Source organism: Talpa occidentalis, unplaced genomic scaffold (assembly GCF_014898055.3).
Source record: "Talpa occidentalis isolate TD23 unplaced genomic scaffold, MPIMG_talOcc4v2.1 talOcc4.2, whole genome shotgun sequence".
Taxonomy (NCBI): Eukaryota; Metazoa; Chordata; class Mammalia; order Eulipotyphla; family Talpidae; genus Talpa; species Talpa occidentalis.
Genome location: NW_023602073.1, coordinates 82,186,383 through 82,203,983, shown reverse-complemented (window position 1 = coordinate 82,203,983; position 17,601 = coordinate 82,186,383). Strand labels below are relative to the sequence as shown.

The 17,601-nt window shown below is 33.0% G+C and overlaps 1 protein-coding gene across 1 annotated transcript in view; it reads left to right on the top strand.

Annotated features, from left to right (window-relative positions):
• Window positions 1-16,634, top strand: part of LMBRD1 (LMBR1 domain containing 1) — an 87,925-nt gene extending 71,291 nt beyond the window's left edge. Inside the window, exons 15-16 of the mRNA XM_037519928.2 lie at window positions 15,948-16,039; window positions 16,173-16,634. Of these exons, the coding sequence (XP_037375825.1) occupies window positions 15,948-16,039; window positions 16,173-16,289 (209 nt within the window). The 3' untranslated portion in view covers window positions 16,290-16,634. The remainder of the gene's footprint in view (window positions 1-15,947; window positions 16,040-16,172) is intronic.
• Window positions 16,635-17,601: the final 967 nt, after the last annotated feature.

The following is a 17,601-nucleotide window of genomic DNA, read 5'->3' as shown; positions in this document are numbered from 1 at the left end:
GTTATCTACAAGGTGAGATTAAAATTTATATTAAGGTTAGAGAAAATTATAATATGATTATTTGACATGCCTCAGTGGTACTCACATCGAGATTTCATGGCAGCTGGAAATATATACAAGGAACTCAGGGTAGAGATAAGAAGAGCATGGAGACTAGAACTCTGCCATTAACTAAGGGCAAACAGGTAAGGAAGGTACAGAGGAGACAGAAAAGAAGTGTGAAAAATATTAATGATGGAGATAAAATTGAATTTCATGAATCAAAAGGAATATAAAGCAGTGACTTAATTTACATTAGTCGTCATGGACTTTCTTAATAGTGATTGAGAGAAATTGCATAGAAACTAGAGAAAGTGTGTAGCTTCAAAGAATTTTTTCCCATTGAGTGGGAGAAACTTCAGGGATGATGGGACTATGGGAGCAGGAGAGGCTGAGAGAAAATACCAGAAAATATGAATAATGGGCCAATGTCATTTAGTTTTGGATAAGATGGTGTTAAGAACATCACAGATAGAATATTTAGATTTAGAAAGGGAGATACTATTTCTTCTAGTAGGGAAGAATGCATAATATGGACCCAGATCATAATTTCTTGGTAAGGGTGAGCACGCAGTTTGCATGTCTGTATAATTGTCTATTTCCTGTGAAGTATAAGTTCAGATCATCTGCTAATAATTTAGTGTGCCATGGGGCATAAAATTGAAGAAAGTGGTAACAGTTTTCAATAGGACATGAAAGTAAATAGAAGAGGGATTTCACTGAAAAAGATGGTGACGATAACAAAAAATGTATTGGGTAGAGGCAAAATTATCAGTTTGCATTTTTGTTGAACAAATTTGTGCAGTTGGTATGATAACTCTCCAACAGGTCTTGGGTGGTCTGGTTAAGGTGCATTGAAGGATTGAAACAGGATGGAAAGTAAAAGTCAAGCTGAGAATTAGAAGATAAAGGATCAACCACGTCCATGATACATAGGGAAACAAGGGAGGAAACTTAAACTGGGAGAAAAGAACAAAATCAAGAGATAAGTTGAGAAAACAAATATGATAATGATAACTATTTTTTACTGAGGAAATAATAGTAAAATGATGTTATTATAAATAAATGTAATTTTCCAGTTCTACTTTTGTAATGATTTTAGTCTCAGAATTCTTACTTTGAAATGTACACACACACACCATAAATAGGTTGATAGTTGAAATGCTTTGGATTATCATTTTTAGGTGAAAATAGAATAAAAAATTGCTGTTGAATTCGTTTGTGACTTACTCTTAAGCTAAGTGGGCAGTTACTCCATTTCTCAGAGTAGTAGTATTCCGTTTATTAGAGTAGTATTAAAACCTTAGCAGAAAACCAAAACACAACAAGATTTCAAAATTATGTTGCATTGGTAAAGGAAGTTTTAAAATGCATTCCTAGCAGTTCTTGTCCCAAGATTGTCTGCCTGTGTCTGAGCAGGCATCCCTTTCAATAAACCTGCCCCTTTCAAAAGCTGTTCTCTGCCCACCTGTGTCTATGCAGGTGCCTCTTTTGTTTTCGTTTCTCATTTTCCTAGTATACCTCCCTCTTTAAAATGCAAAAATAAAATGACAGTAGATTTTTTTAAAGAGAAATGCTTTAAATAAAAATAATGCCAGCAAAATATGGAACAGAATAGGGCTTGGGATTCAACACACAGGGGTAGAGATGGGGTGGGATGTTTGATAACAGGTTGATATAGCAGTATCCATTTAAACACAAACTAGGAAGTCTTAGCATGCAGAGGGAAAAAAATCACCACATTGTGACATTTTAGTGGGAACACTTGACTAGAATAGATGGTCCTGTACTAGAAATACCTCACAAGATACTTGGTGGCACCTTTGTCATATGTTTGTTGCAAGTGACAGTATTTTGAGATTAGGGTACAAAATTAATTTGCAGTGTTACTTATAAAATTGTTTCCGAGGAAATATAAACTCCCTGGAAAGATGTTGAAGCAGCAGTTTATAAAAATACATAATTCTCTTATCAATGATAACTACATTGTAGAGATTTATTTTCTTAAAGTTTTGTTTATATATGGTCTGGTCTGGCATTTATTGAACATATAAAAATATTACTAGCCTAAGTGTTATAATGTTTAGGATTCAGAAGAGTCATTCATCTAAAAATAGTTTAGATACATTGTTTTTAAAATTGTCTCTTATAGAATGATTTAGCTCTAATTTTGTAAGAATGTCTCTCATACTATTTATGTTCTCTTAAAATCACAATATTACTTAATTTATCCTGACAGGCCATGCCTAGTTTATATGTTTATTGTAACATTGTGAGAAGAGTACTAGGATACCTTAAAAAGCAAACAGCCTACTGGAACTAGATATGAAAATAAGTAATTATAATAGAAGGAAAAATTAATAGCAAGCAATAGCAAAATGCTATGGGAAGGTAAAAGGGAATAATGATTTTATTCTGCCCAGGGGACAATGTAACATTTCATCTGGGTTCTACAGCAGAAATTAAATCTAGATTCATAAACAAACAAACAAAAAAAAAAAACTAGGATATTTCAAGCAAAGAAAGGAACGTGCATTAACAGTGTATAAAGACATATTTAATTGACATGTTATAGTAACAAATTTTGGCAGGAGCATTAACTGTTTGGAGAATACAGTAGACATGAAATAAGATGTTTCCAAAGTATCATTTTTAAAAATTCATGAGCCCAAAATCTTACTTCTGTTGTCGTATTTAATTCTTTTATATTGGACATAATGAAAATGGAAATGATTTGAATAAATAAAAATTGACTTTTGGGGGCTATTCTTACAAATTATATTTGTTAACATAACTTGTAGCTTTAAATTTTAGCTTGAGTTTATAATTTTACTAGGACAAATGACTCAAGTTAACAGATGATGCTAAAATAGAAACTGATGTGTTAAACTACACGAATTACAAAATACTTAGCAGACTTAAAATTGAAAACTGAAGAAGAGTTATAAAATATATAGGAAGTACAAAGGGGAAAAGAGAATTATTTTGAATAATGAAAGATTTTAGAGAAAATTAATGAAATTCAAATGTGTATGATGCTTTAGAAGGGAGTTGAATGTTAAGTTCTGGAGTAAACTATCCCATCATCAAGAAATGAATCCAAATGCATTGTCTGTAAATAAAACTTGTTTACCAAGCTGTTTTGTTTTTACCATTAAATAAACAGATTGGCCTATTTTTACAGAACCATAGGTACCTATTCTTGTGAAAACATTTCCCTAACATGTTAGGGATAACATGTTGGTTAGGATAAAGAATCCGTTTCACTCCTCATTTTGTGTTAATTATAGGAATGGAAATAAAAGCCAGAAGGACACAAAGTTGTAAATAATTTTTAAAATTATAAACTGGAATGTTAAAGGAAAACATTAAAAATATAACAGGACCATCTAACTAGTTTAAACCCACCTTTCCCCCCACACTTTTTTTGCAGAAGCAGGAACTAAGTACACAAAAGACAAGTTTAAAGATAAACTGTTCAAAACTTGTGAATTTAATTCAAATGCCTGGATTCCACATCTCTCTTTTTCTATAGTTAGCATTTTTGTGTTTTGCCTGTATCATCTGTCCTTTAAATTAAAAAAAGATTGGCATTACTACTTTTAAAAAATATAATCTAGAATCTTTGAGAATGCAGTTTAGTAGGGTAGTATGGGCTGAAGTACTAAAGACCTAGTTGAAAAAAATTCACAGTGGAAAAAAGTACTCATCTTTATAGGCTTGGTTTGGGATTTTTACCATGCTTTCTAAATAGCCTTTAAAAAAAATCCCACCTATTGAATGATGTATGAACTAATAAGACCATGTGGATATTTCTGAAAGTTATATATAAATCTAATTTTTAATATGAGATCATACTAAAATATATTAAGAGTTTACTGTTTGTCTGATTTTTGAGTTTTATGTAAAATGAATGTATTCTTGATATCTTGGTGCCTTCATTCATTAATTGAGGGAGAGCAAGTGTTTCTGTGCATAAACAAAATCTAAAAGTCTAGCTGTACTCAGAAAATTGAAATTTGGAATAAACTCTAGAATAAATACTACTCTTATTGTCTAATACAACTCTTATTCTGTAATTAAAGTGAAAGCCTTTTTAAGGGTGAAGACAATGAGAAACAAGGTAGTGGCATGCAGCTAAGTAGACATCAATTTTAGAGAGCCTTTATTGCCTTCTTATTTGTTAAAAAGTGAAAAGGATAGTTATTGAGATTTTGAAAAACTTAAGTTCTTAAATTCTTGGTATCATCTTTTTCTTAGAATATGGAGTGTTTTTTAATACTTGAACTTCTGAGGTTCCAGGAAATTTATTTAGAAGTCTAGGTAACTAAGCAGTATTTCTGAAGCATTTACGTCATCATTAACAATGGATTCAGGAGGTTGTGTTTTTTTGTTTTTTTTTTTTTAATCCACTAACTCATAATTTGGCCTAAAAGAAAAATGAGTTATGAGTCAAGGTTTACTTCTGCTTCAAAGCAATGTTATTAAAGGAGTTACTAGTTGATGGTTGGTGTTTGACTTGATTTATATAGTCAGGGATAAAATGCTCATTTTAAGGCATACCAGTTTTAATAGACTGAAAATGTAATTGGTTAAGGGGTTTCATTAGAAACTAAACCTTGGGGGCCTCCCCGGTGGTGCAGCGGTTGAGCACTGGGTTGCGAAGCTGCCTGCAGCCTCGGATCCCCGGCTGCTCCCCAGCCACCGGAGGAGGGTCCCACATGGCGCGCAGACCTCTCCTGCTGCCCGCTGCTCCCCTCAGCAGTGTGCTTCGGTCCTTCTGCCTGCTCTGCTCCCTGCTCTGGCTCTGGTGTATTCTCTCACCCTCCCGCGCTTCTGACTGTACCCAGTGCATGTATAAATAAATAAATAAATCTTTAAAAAAAAGAAAAAGAAAAGAAACTAAACCTTGGGGGCTGAAGTTGAAATAGGACACTGATACTTTGTGTGATGGCATATTTGTTGTCTTCCTGTGGTGCTGTGTGTCCAATTGGATGATCCATAAATATAATTTGAAATGAAAATGGTATCAGACTCTTATTATTTTGATGGAAAAGGCAGGTTTGAATGTGGACTACCAATTTAATACCTCCTACTCCATAGTAAGTGAAACTAATTTAGCTTAACTTTCTGGAATTTTGTAACAAATTCTAATTTAGGAGAATATTTTGTCATTCTGTTTCTCAGATGCCTCAAATACACAAGGCAGTGGCCTTTAAAAAAAATTGTATGGCCTTCTTGTTTTATGGTCTATAAATCTGAAACCAAACAACTTTAAGGATGGGAGGAACAAACAACTATCTGGACAAGGGCATTCCACACTATAGTAAAAGCAAGTCCCGTGTTGGGATTATGCTGGAGGAGATAGAATAACAGCAAGCAAACAAGTTTTAGGACTTTGACTAACTTTCACATGGAAAGTATCTAGAAGATTGTAAGCAAAATGGCATCATTGATGTTCTCAGATAATCACACTGACCACTGTGTTGCACACAGACTAGGATTTGGCAAAATTTTTTATAAAGTACCAGACAGCAAGTATTTTCATCTTCATGGGATTTACAGTAGTCTTTTACATTGTTCAGCTCTGCCATTGCAGCAGAAAAGCTGCATAGACAATACATTGAAAGTGTAGCCCTGATCTAGTAAAACTTAACAAATACAAGTGGTAAGCTAAATTTGTCCTCTGGTTTATAGTTTGCTAGCTCCTAACATAGACCCTAGTGAACCAAGGTAAAAAGCATGTCGTCAACTACGAGGTCTCTGCAGTCATTCAAGGGAGAATTTAGGGTGGTGGTGGAAATAGCAAGAAGTGATATGATTCTGGATATATTTGACTATAGTACCATATGATTTGCTGAGCAGCTTCTCTAGAGTATGAGAGAGAATAGTCAGGTGTGTTGCCTATGATTTTTTAGAATTTAAATTAGAAAATATTTGCTTAATATTTCATATTCTACTTTTAATGTAAGAATATTTATCATTAAAATCTATTTGCACCTATTAAGATTATGCTGCTTGAGTTTGCTTGGGCCTGTGTAACTGTTTTGTTCTTGGTTTTCCTTCTTAAGTCGAGTTCTAATAGGATAATTTAACTTCTGAGTTCCACAGTTGATCATTGCACATTTTCTTACTAGGTTTCTCTGTGGCTGAAAGCATATATGTACTGGTAATGTGGTTTAGGGCATTAATTCACCGTCAAGGGAGAAAGCAAAAGATGTTATCCTGTTAATTTCCACTCCATCCTCCCTGTTGGATTTGCTTGTTTAGAAGCACTTACCAACTTCCTTTACTTATATGGAGACTTGTTTTCTAATTCTGCTGCTAAGGTATACTCACATTGGACTTCTCATGAATTGTAAATCATATCCTCTTTTTTTCTGGATTTCCTTTCCCAAACTCCTGGTTTTGCAAGGATTAAAAAAAAGTAGAGGACCTCCCCTGGTGGCGCAGCGGTTGAGCGCTGGGCTGCGAGACTGCCCGCAGCCTCTGCAGCGCCAGTTCGATGACCGGCCACCGAGGAGGGTCCCACATGGCGCGACAGACCTCCTGCCCTCACCTGCTGCTCCCCTCAACAGTGTATTTCGTCCGTCTGCCTGTTCTGTTCCCCGCTCTGGCTCTGGTGAATTCTCTCACCCTCCCGTGCTTCTGACTGTACCCAGTGCTTGCATAAATAAATAAATCTTTCAAAAAAAAAAAAGTGGAAAAGAAACACGTGTAAAAAGTCTTTGTATATCTGAAGTGTTTTGTCCTCACAGTTAATACAATTGATAGCTAGTTTAATTGTGCATAGAAATCTACATTAAAAAAACATTTCTTTTAGAATTTTAAAGGCATGTGTCATCTATTGTTCATTTATAACTGATGAGAAATCTAATGTCTGAATTTCTTTTGAAGCTAACTTGATAGTTCTCTTTTCTCCATTTTCACTTTTGAGAGCTCTTGTTCATCAGTTGCTGGATATCTTCATTTGGCCATCTGTCTCATATTTCATATTTTCTGTTACTGTTTTGATCTAAATTCTTGGTTATGTATTCAGTTTTAACTTCAAACTTTATCCTGAATTTTGTTACAGATAACAAATTCTTTCTTTCCTCAAGTACCTTATTGTTCTGATTGTTCTTTTTCACCTATCCTTGTTTTATGGATTTATTTTCTTCTTGAATATCTAAAGATACTAAACATTTTTCTTGAAGGTTTCCTTTAAGTAAAATTACAGTTCTGGTTTCCTTTAAGTAAAATTACAGTTATTGTGATCTTTTTTCTTTATGTTGATAGTTTTCTGTGTATATCTGATGGTCCATTCATGTTTATGTTAATTTGTAGTTTAGTTTCAAAAGCTAAGAAACCTCATTATTGGGAACTCTTGTGACTGGAATTTCTTTGTCTGCAAATTATATTTTAAAATAAATGAGAGATAAATCATATGTTTTACTAAAAACATTTTATTTTATTTCAATTTTTTACTATTTCTTCTGGCATTTACACAGAACATGCTCACTCCTACTGGATAACTTATTCTTTGCACGGTTGCTATGGTGGAGGGAGCCATAAATAGGATAAAGATAACAGATTTCCTGAACCAAGATTTGCTTTATTTTTTTAAATATTATCTTGGTCATTCTGTCTTATTTCATTTATTGAAGCTATTTTGCATTATAAATTATGTGTCCAGGTGTGTATCATTAACAGGCATCGTGTGTATATACTACATCAAGTTTACTGCAAAAGTCCAGTTTCATCCCTAAGGATCTTTTATATATGGCTTTCCAGCTTCCAGATTATGTTGCATTATCACATACTTGAATTCCTTTCTTCCATTCATCTTGTTGTTAAAAGGTTTCTCCTCTCTTTATTCCTTTACTATACTATACCTTAGGAAGGATATAAAGTTTTAGAAAGAATAAGAAACAAATATGCCTAGACTATCATCTTGAACCAGGAACCTTTTTTTTTCCCCAATAGATTGTTGTTCATGATTAAGTACTACAAATGTATATTCTTTTAGTTGACAAATAAGTTTGTGTTGATAGCTTCATTTAACTTAATTCTATCCAACAGCTAATTATCTAAGAGTGCTTATATACCTTTCTCTCCAGCATCTGTTTTTGGCTTCATAAGAGAAAAGAGACTAATATATTAGCTAATTGGAAGCTGTTAAAACACTACATTTATTTGTTTTTATTGAGTTTAATTGATATATAACATTTAAGTTTCAGGTATAGAATGTAATAATTCAGTATTTGTATATATTGTGAAATGGTTACCACAATAAGTCTAGTTAACACCTATCACCGTACATGGTTCTAAAAAAATTTCCTTTTTTTTTTTTGTGGTGAGAACTTTTATGATCTACTCTTAGTAACTTATATACAGTACAGTATTAACTTACTCACCATGCTGTACATTATATCCCCTGACATTTCATAATGGAAAGCTTGTACCTTTTCACCTCCTTTACCATTTTGCCTGCCATCACTCCCTAGCACAACTACTAGTATGTTCTCTGTTTCTGTGAGTTTATGTTTAAGACTCTTCATAAGTGATATAGAACAATTTCTCTTTTTCTGACTTTTTTAACTTAGTATAATGTCTCTAGAGTCAGTTTGTTAATTTATCATACAAAGTATAACTATTAAACACTAGAGGTCAAAGTTAGTGAATTCTCATCAGAGAGAAGAAATATGTATAGAAAACCAAATTTATAGTCACACATTTTTTAGGTAGGCATAGAGCTAAAAAGAGGGCTGCATTGATCTTATTGGCTGGTATCATCTGGCTGAGATAACCTGATATATATTATGTCTATCGTCAAGTGAGGTTTCCATGCAGACCAGAAAATTAAGTATTGATTAGGACATTATTTTTCTTGGGTTTAACTTGAGATCCAGAAAGTCTTTCTTGATGTTGAAGTTCTTTTTGTAGGTGACATTTTGATTGTGTTGATAAAAGTTCAAGTAAGATAGTATAGTGAATTAATTAGTTACGAGTTTTCTAAGTTCTCTGGAGTCCCACCAAAGCCAACCTAAATAATTTTGTGAAACTTTTCAGCCACTTGTTGACAGATTCTCAAGTTTGCTAATACTACACTGCACATCAGTCTTCTCTCATTTTTAATCACATCTAGATTTCTTTCTAAATTTAATCCTCAAAACTACCACATCGCTACCATCACAAGCAGATATTATCTTAGCATCACTTTCAAGAAACTGATACTTAGAAGCTAATTGACACATCCCACAGTATATAAGTAGCAAACTCTAAAGCTAAGTTTTGATTTTTAGTCTCTAATATTTTTTTAACATATACCTAAAACAACTTTTGTTGTATGAAAAGATAAAGAAGTACTAAACTCTTGTTTCTTATTTGACTGTCCTTGAACAAATTAAGACTAATGAACAGTAAATATGTTAATTTAGGTTTCTCTGGTATACTTTGATTTTTTTTTCTCCCGCTTATATGCTAATGTCTAATTTTTAAATCCCTTTAATAAGTTTTATTTGGCCAATTAGTAGTACAAGTGAAATTAGGAAAATTCTTTCTGAAAGGAACAATACACATGTTAGCACCTTGGAAATGCCTTAAACGTAATTGTAATCAGAGCTGAATACAAATTATAATGATTATTTTTAAAAGTCTGTAAAATTCATATTTTAGTACAAAGCATCACCTCAGTACTCTCTTTATTGGCCTGGTACAGTTTTTTTATTCATAAAATATAATAAAACTATTTCCTTTAGAAATTCTAAGATTTTTGATGTTCACAGTATTTTTTTCTCTTCAATTCAGCTCATGCTATAAAATTTAACAAAACATTGATTTAGCTGTATTCCATTTGTTAAATTTTATTATAAATACATAGATTTGGTTGTTACTACACATTTTAATGCCCTCCTTTTCTTATTTGAATGTATGTTGCTAATTTCTCAAATCTTTGTGTGTGTGTGTATTATTTTATATGATATAAATCCATTTAACAGTAAAATAGTGGTTAACTGGGATTTTATTTCTAAAACTTATGTCATATCATCCAGACTTCTTTTCCATCATCACAACTTGTTTTCTCTTGGATGGTCTCCTGACTTGGTGAACCTTTCTCCCCTCTGCCAATCTATACTCCACTCATGTTATCCCCTTTCTTAAAACCATTTGATAAATAATTCCTAATAATGTCACAATAAACTTAAAGCTCCTTAGCGTGTATACAGTTAATATTTATATGTCTATTATCATATAGTAGACTCTAATGAGAAACCAAAGTAGTGGGCCTCCCCGGAGGCACAGCGGGTCGAACGCAACACTGTGAAGCTGTCCGCAGCCTCTGCAGCGCAGGTTCCATCCTGGACAGCGAGAATCCCACATGGCTCAGCAGATTTCTCCTATCTTGCCCACTGCTCTCCTCCCCAGTGTATTTGGTCCATCTGCCTGTTCTACTCCCCGCTCTGTCTCTAGTGAATCCTCTCACCCATTTGCGCCTCTGGCCTACAGTCCAGCTATTGTATAAATAAAATAAATCTTTAAAAAAAAGAAACCAAAGTTGCATAATCGGGCAATCATGAGCTATGAAGTGGCATTTTAAATAGTACAATCTTCTGCCAGATTTTTACCCCTAGTCAAACAAAATATTTGCTCTAAAATTTATTCTTTATAGTATGTAAATTTTTTAAAATGGCTCTTTATATATGCCATTTTATAAATACAGAGTATAATTAATTGTAAGTGGATTTCAAGTGTGAAGCTGTAGCATGATGATGGTTAATTGTGATTTAAGCCAACACTAGATTTTTAAAATACATATATAAAGGATAAGGTGCTATTTACTATAGTCAATAAGTAACTAAAGTTATTGTAGTGGTAATAAACATGGATTAAATATAACATACTATGCAGTGTAAAAGAAAACAAAAAATGTATGTAATTTATAAGGTTATATGTTTGTTATTACATGAAGGCAACAATTTATTTATACATTCTGTTATTTTCTTGTTTGATAATAAGTGAGAAGAGATGGAGGAATGGTGGTGGTAGCAAGATTTAAAAGTCTTGATTTTATTCATATATTCCAGATTCCCTTTCTTGGCTTCTTAAATTTTGATTTTTTGGATATAACTAGTATGTCATCAGGAAAATAGAATTATCTGAATAATTTTTACTTTTTGATTGTTAACATGTAATCTTTAATTGAAACTTTTACATGTCCTTTTGAGGAACAACAGAAGTCTCTTGACCCCTTCAGATTTTCAGACACAATTCCTAAGCAAACTATCCAGTAATTTATATTTCTTGAAGACCAAACTAACCTTAAAATACTTATAAATTTTAAGTTAGATAGTTTTAGAAAGATATCTATAGAGCTTCTAAATATCTGTGATTCAAATGAGCAGCTGGAAAACTGCGGATGGTGAGGAGGGAAGCCTCCCTCCCTTTATTCAGTGTGGAATCATCACTTAAGTATGAAATATATCCATAAGGTTTATTAACCAGAATTCTCCTGTGAACTATGCCACTTTATATAACTATAATAATGTATGCATATAAGGAGCTATTACTTATTCAGTGTATGTGTGCATTTGCAGGCTGATGTCATTTTTCAAACAAAGCACCGCATTTTGTTTGATTTTTACTTTTATTTTAGAAGACTTGTGTCAAAGTCTAGAAACTTTGAAAATAGTGATCATGTAAAATAATGTGATAGGAAAAATATTTAAGATATTTTTATATCTTAAACCAATTTAGCCTACCTCTGAATGCATTATTCAACCTCTAGGGGAAATTGTTTGATTTAACTTGCTTTTGTCAATTTATCCTCAGTCTTATGATCTGTTCGGGCCCTGAATTGTCTAATTCAGTCAAGTTCTGACTCTTAAAATATCTTTAGGTATGGGAATAAGTAGTAGAACTTTTTTTTTTTTTAAGTTGAGAACATTAATAATATTGGAGTTTGAGTGATATTTTTCAAACAGCTAAGTACTTGTATATGTTCATGTAATACACTATGGAAGATACTGTTCATGTTTGTGAAATAATTGTAAAGAGGCATTTTTTGCTTAAATCCTGGTGTTTCTGTCTCTGAATTTTTTAAAGATTCAAGTTGGCTTTTTTTAAAAAAATATATATTACTATTTAGCAATATGTGCTGTTATTGAATTATCTGTTTTGACTATAGAAACGGAAGTATAATGAATATGTACTGAGTAGTCATGATACTAATGCTTAAGCTTTTCTTACTACTTTTGGGCTTAAGCTTCTAAAACCTTAGGATTAATTGCTTTTCTTGCCACCATTTAAGAGACCCTTGAAAACTGTTTTGTTTTGTTTTTTGTCACGGATGCAGTTATACTTTGAAGAGGGAAAAAGAAGAAAATTAATGCTAATTTTCATATAATTTGTTTGGTCTTTAGAACAACTCTGTAAAGAAATATAGTGATATATCCCCATTTTACAAACACAGACTCTCCAGGTTCAGATTTGCATGGCAAGGAAGTAGTCAAATGATAATTTGACAATTGTTTATTAGAGTCCAGAGTATGGTCTCTTTCTTCACCATGCTGAAGATTTTAAATACACTGTTATTTTCAAATATTTTGTTTGGCCATCCTTAGAATCTTGTCATGCTTTAGAGGAAAAAAAAAGTTAGAAAATGTGTTATTGAACAATATGATTTTTAAATAAAGTACCTCTTTTAAAAATTTTTAGTTTATTTTAGCAGTCATATTGAATATGAATGCCAAGTAATACGATGGTACTTTGGAATACTCAGATTTACCTAATGGAAAAAGTAACAGATTGAATATTTTTGTTATTGTGAAGCAAGTTCTATAAGGAGAGCAAGAATAAATATGGGAGCACAAAGTAAATGACTTAGAAATTTCCTGACTTGGAGTCTTCCTCTGCAAGACTGAAACTCCCAGTACCTAGTGTAAAGCTGTAATCTTGGGTGCTAGTAACTGCAGGAGGGAAGAGAAACCTTTGTTAGACCTTCCCTGCTTGAACTCTGTTTGGTTTTCTTAGGAAACTTTGAATATTCCTTCTAGATTTTTCTAAAAGCGAGCAAGGGGAGGTCTTTGGGGATCAGTAGATCACCATTAGATTAGTGATCCTTGCTTGTGAAAGGAGGAGGTTGCTTCTCTGTTAAACTGCATGTTTGTAGACTGAAGAGGAGACTGCTTTGTTCAGTTTGATATGAGCAATTGAAAAGTTAATGTTGAAGTGCAATGAAAGGGATTAGAATAGATAAGATTTGGGATATCTGAATACTTTTATCTAAATCTTTATATAATAGGTCTTGGGTTCAGATAAAATATAACTGACAGACAAAAAAAAGTATATTAGATCCCTTATATAATAAACTGGACTATAGAATTCCCTGCTTTATTTTATGTTTTAAGGAAATATAGCACTTGATTTATTAAAGCTAAGAAGAGAGTTCATAAAATTAGAAATCAGAGTGTATATTCCTAATCAACAATAGGAGGTGATATTGGTCACCTAATTGCCTGTAGATTTTTTTCCCATTGTACATTTTTTGGTAAAAATATAGAGATTATTATTTCCTTTGTGATTAATAGACTGAAAAATTGCCTTGTAAGATATTTTTCTTCTGTAACAAGTAAATATATAATGCATTTATTATTAACTAGTCATCATGCTATATCTCCATTTCTTATCTATTTAATAACTAGAAGTTTGTACCTTTTAAATCCCTTCTCCCATTTTACCTACTTTCCAACCCAGCCCCTGGCTGTTGTTTGTATTTGTTCTTTGTATTTGTGAGTTTGTTTTCTTTAGGGCCCTTTTGAATTTCTTTTTAATATTCCACATGTAAGTGACATTATTGATTTTTTTTCTCTGATTTACTTCATTTAGCATGATGCATTCAAGGTCCACCTATGTTATCACAAATCGCAAGATATCATTCTTTTTTTTTCCAGTGGCTGAATAATATTCCATTATATACATATACCACATTTTCTTTATCCATTCATCTATATCAACAATTTAATTTGCTTCCATATCTTTGTTAATGTAAATAATGCTGCAGTGAACATGAGGATGTATTTATCTTTTTCAAGTTTGTGTTTTGTTTCCTTGGATAAATACCCAAAAATAACAATTACTGGATCATATAATTCTATTTTTGATTTTTTAATATTTATTTATGAACTGGGGTTCTTCTACATCATGAGGAGGGGTGAGAGAGTGTTGAGAGGATTCACCAGAGACAGAGTGGAGCAGAACAGGCAGATGTGCTGACATACACTGCTGAGGAGAGCAGTGAGTGAGTCAGGCCCGGGATTGAATTCAAGTCAAGCAGTGACAGTGCTGAGACTTAATCCCCCAAGGCCACCGGGGAGACCTCTATTTTTAATTTCTTGAGTAATCTCCACACTGTTTTCCATAGTGACTGCACCAGTTTACATAGCCAACTATGGTGCAGTGCATTAGAGTTCCCTTTTCTCCACATCTTCACCAACACTTATTATTTCTGAGCTTATTGATAGTAGCCATTCTATCAAATGAGGTGATTTATCATTTATCATTGATTTGCATTTCCCTGATAATTTGTGATGTTGAGTGCCTTTTCGTGTACCTGTTGGCCATCTCTGTGTCTTTGGAAAAATACTATTCATCTGCCCATTATTTAATGGGTATATTTATTTATTTATTTATTTTTAAGAGATTTATTTATTTATGCATACGAGAGCCAGTGTACAGGCCAGAGGTGCAGGGGGTGAGAGGATTCACCAGAGACTGAGTGGGGAACAGAACAGGCAGATCGACCGAAGTACACTGCTTGAGGGGAGCAGTGGGAGAGTTAGGAGGGGTCTACTGCGCCATGGGGGTTGCTCTCTGGCCGGCCGGGGGATCGAACTGGAGCTGCAGTGGCTGCGGACAGCTTCATAGGTAGCGTTTTAACCCCTTGAGCCACCAGGGAGGCCCTAATGGGTTTATTTATCTGTTTGCTATTGAGTTGCATGAATTCCTTGTGGGTTTTTTTTGGTTTATTTTTTAATATTAACCCCATGTCAGAGACATGACTTGCAAAAATTTTCTCTCATTCTGTATGCTTCCTTTTTATTTGTTAATGATTTCTTTGGCAGTAGCTTTTTAGTTTGACGTAGTTTCCTACTTGTCTATTTTTGCTTTTGTTGCAGTTGCTTTTAGTGTCAAATCCCAAAATCATCACCAAGAAGCACTTGACACCTATGTTTTCCTGTGGAAGTTTTATGCTTTCAGAATGAGGTCTTTAGTCCTTTTCAGTTAGGGTTTTTTTTGGGGGAAGGGTAGTAAGGAAATAGTTTAGTTTTATTCTTGTGCATGTGGCTGCCCAGTTTTTCTCAGCACCATTTATTCAAGAGTCTGTCGTTTTTCTGTGATTTAGTTTTAATTCAAACCATAGTGCTATCTGATGTTCAAACAGGAAGTTTGTAAATAATGATTTTTGCATTATTTTCAGTAGCATTCTTAAAATGAAAAATACCTCTCAGGTTGTTGCTATCCTGAAAATTGTATTCTTAGAAAAGTACAGCTTAATTCTCACCACATGTGATGACTTTTTTTTTAAATGTTCATCAGCAAAATTATCCTTGTTTTAGGACATATTTGGCACTATGGATTCAAATTCAACTTTTAATAACTTGAATTAACCTTGTGATTTTTTTTTTATGCTTAAGAGCCAAGATTATGTTGCTGGCATCCATTTTTTAAATGAATATGTCATATTTTGTTGGTTATGAAGGTGATTAAAAGAGTGGGCTTTAGTGATAGAACCAGATTTCAATCTCATCTCCAATACTAGCTCCATGACCTTGGCCACTAGTTTTGGTTCAATTCCTTTTAGATAAAGTATTTGTGGTCCATTTTAAGAGAGAAACTATCTCACCATAATCCTTAATTTGCTTTTATAGATCAATGCACTGTTACCCGGACATACCTGTTTCTTCACAAGTTCTGGTTCTTCAGTGCTGCATACTATTTTGGTAACTGGGCCTTTCTGGGGGTAAGTACAGGTATCCCACCTTTGACTTGACTCTTAGTGGTCCGTTTGTATTATAGCAATACCATTGAAATTTAAATGCATTGCAGATAATTTCAGATTTGAGAAGTAACATATGGCTTATTTAAATTTATAGGTATTCTTAATTGGATTGATTGTGTCCTGTTGTAAAGGGAAGAAATCAGTGATTGAAGGAGTGGATGAAGATGACTCAGACATCAGTGATGATGAGCCCTCTGTCTATGCTGTGTGACAGCCTCCCTGAAGGTTTTTAAAATATGACTGAATATCTGTTAGACATTTTTAAAGTGTTAAATTCGGACGAACCAACTAGCTTTCATCAGAAATGGGAGCATGGCTATTAAAAAAACTATATTTTTTATCTATGTTTTCTGAAGTAACATTATTGTATCATAGATTAACATTTAAAATTGCTAAAATAATACAATGTAAATATAAACTACCGGCTTTGTGAAGAAATGTTGGTGAATTTTTTTTTTCTCTAATGTATAATAGTGTTGAATTGATTAAAAATATTCTAGAATTAATATTCCATTTGTCACTTTTTAAAAACATAAATCACTTGTATCTGTGCCTTTGAGTCTCTAGAGTAATGTGGAATTCTACTGTGTCTGTATCTGATTATCTAAAAATAGCATTCACAATGTAGCTGATAAATAAATGTTATTCCCGTATGCAACTTGTTTTCTATTTTCTACATAAAATCCTTAGTGCCATTCAAATAGATTTTATAAACATATGTCAAATTATTTGATGCCCTGAGACCATGGCATTTCAAGATGCATTATGTTGTTCTGAAATTAATCCATTGAGTAATCTTTAGCACCTCTGCAGTATTAAAGGCATAGGTATTATTATTGTAGGTGGCTAACCTCAAAATTTTTATTACAACATATATGGGGTTATTTTAAGAATAATTAATCCTAAAATATATTAGTTTGATACATGACTTCATATTTAGCTTTAGAGATCTTTTCATTCTAAAGATTTGGAATTTGCAAAATGCATATGCAAAGCTGTATAACATCAATAGGATATTTTGAATACATTCTGAATAGTGAGCAGTCATCATAAATGATACCCTAGTTTACTGACATAAGGAAATTAGAACTCATAAAAAGCATATCCTGTGATCCTTGAAATAAAATACCATTAAGTTTCTGAAAAAGAATTAGGAATTAACAACCATCTCCCACTTAATTCCTCTTTAATTTTTGTGCCACTCTACTCTCTTCTGATTCTCTGGCTCTATAGCTGTGCCTTCACAGCCTTTATGTTTGACTTCTGCATATACCTTTTAATGTTATTCATGAGGATTTCATTCCCTTTTGTTTTTATTTTACATTTTCTTTCTGGTCAATCTCACATACCCTTGACTTCCAGCTACTAAACTCCAAACTTTTACTTACCTACTAACTGGAAATTGCCTTGTCAGTTGCAACATGAAAATTGAATTTCTCATTTTACTGGGCATACCAAAATTTCTTCTGTATTTTTTTTTTTTTCACAGATGGTACCAGCACATAGCTGGTTACCTAAACCAA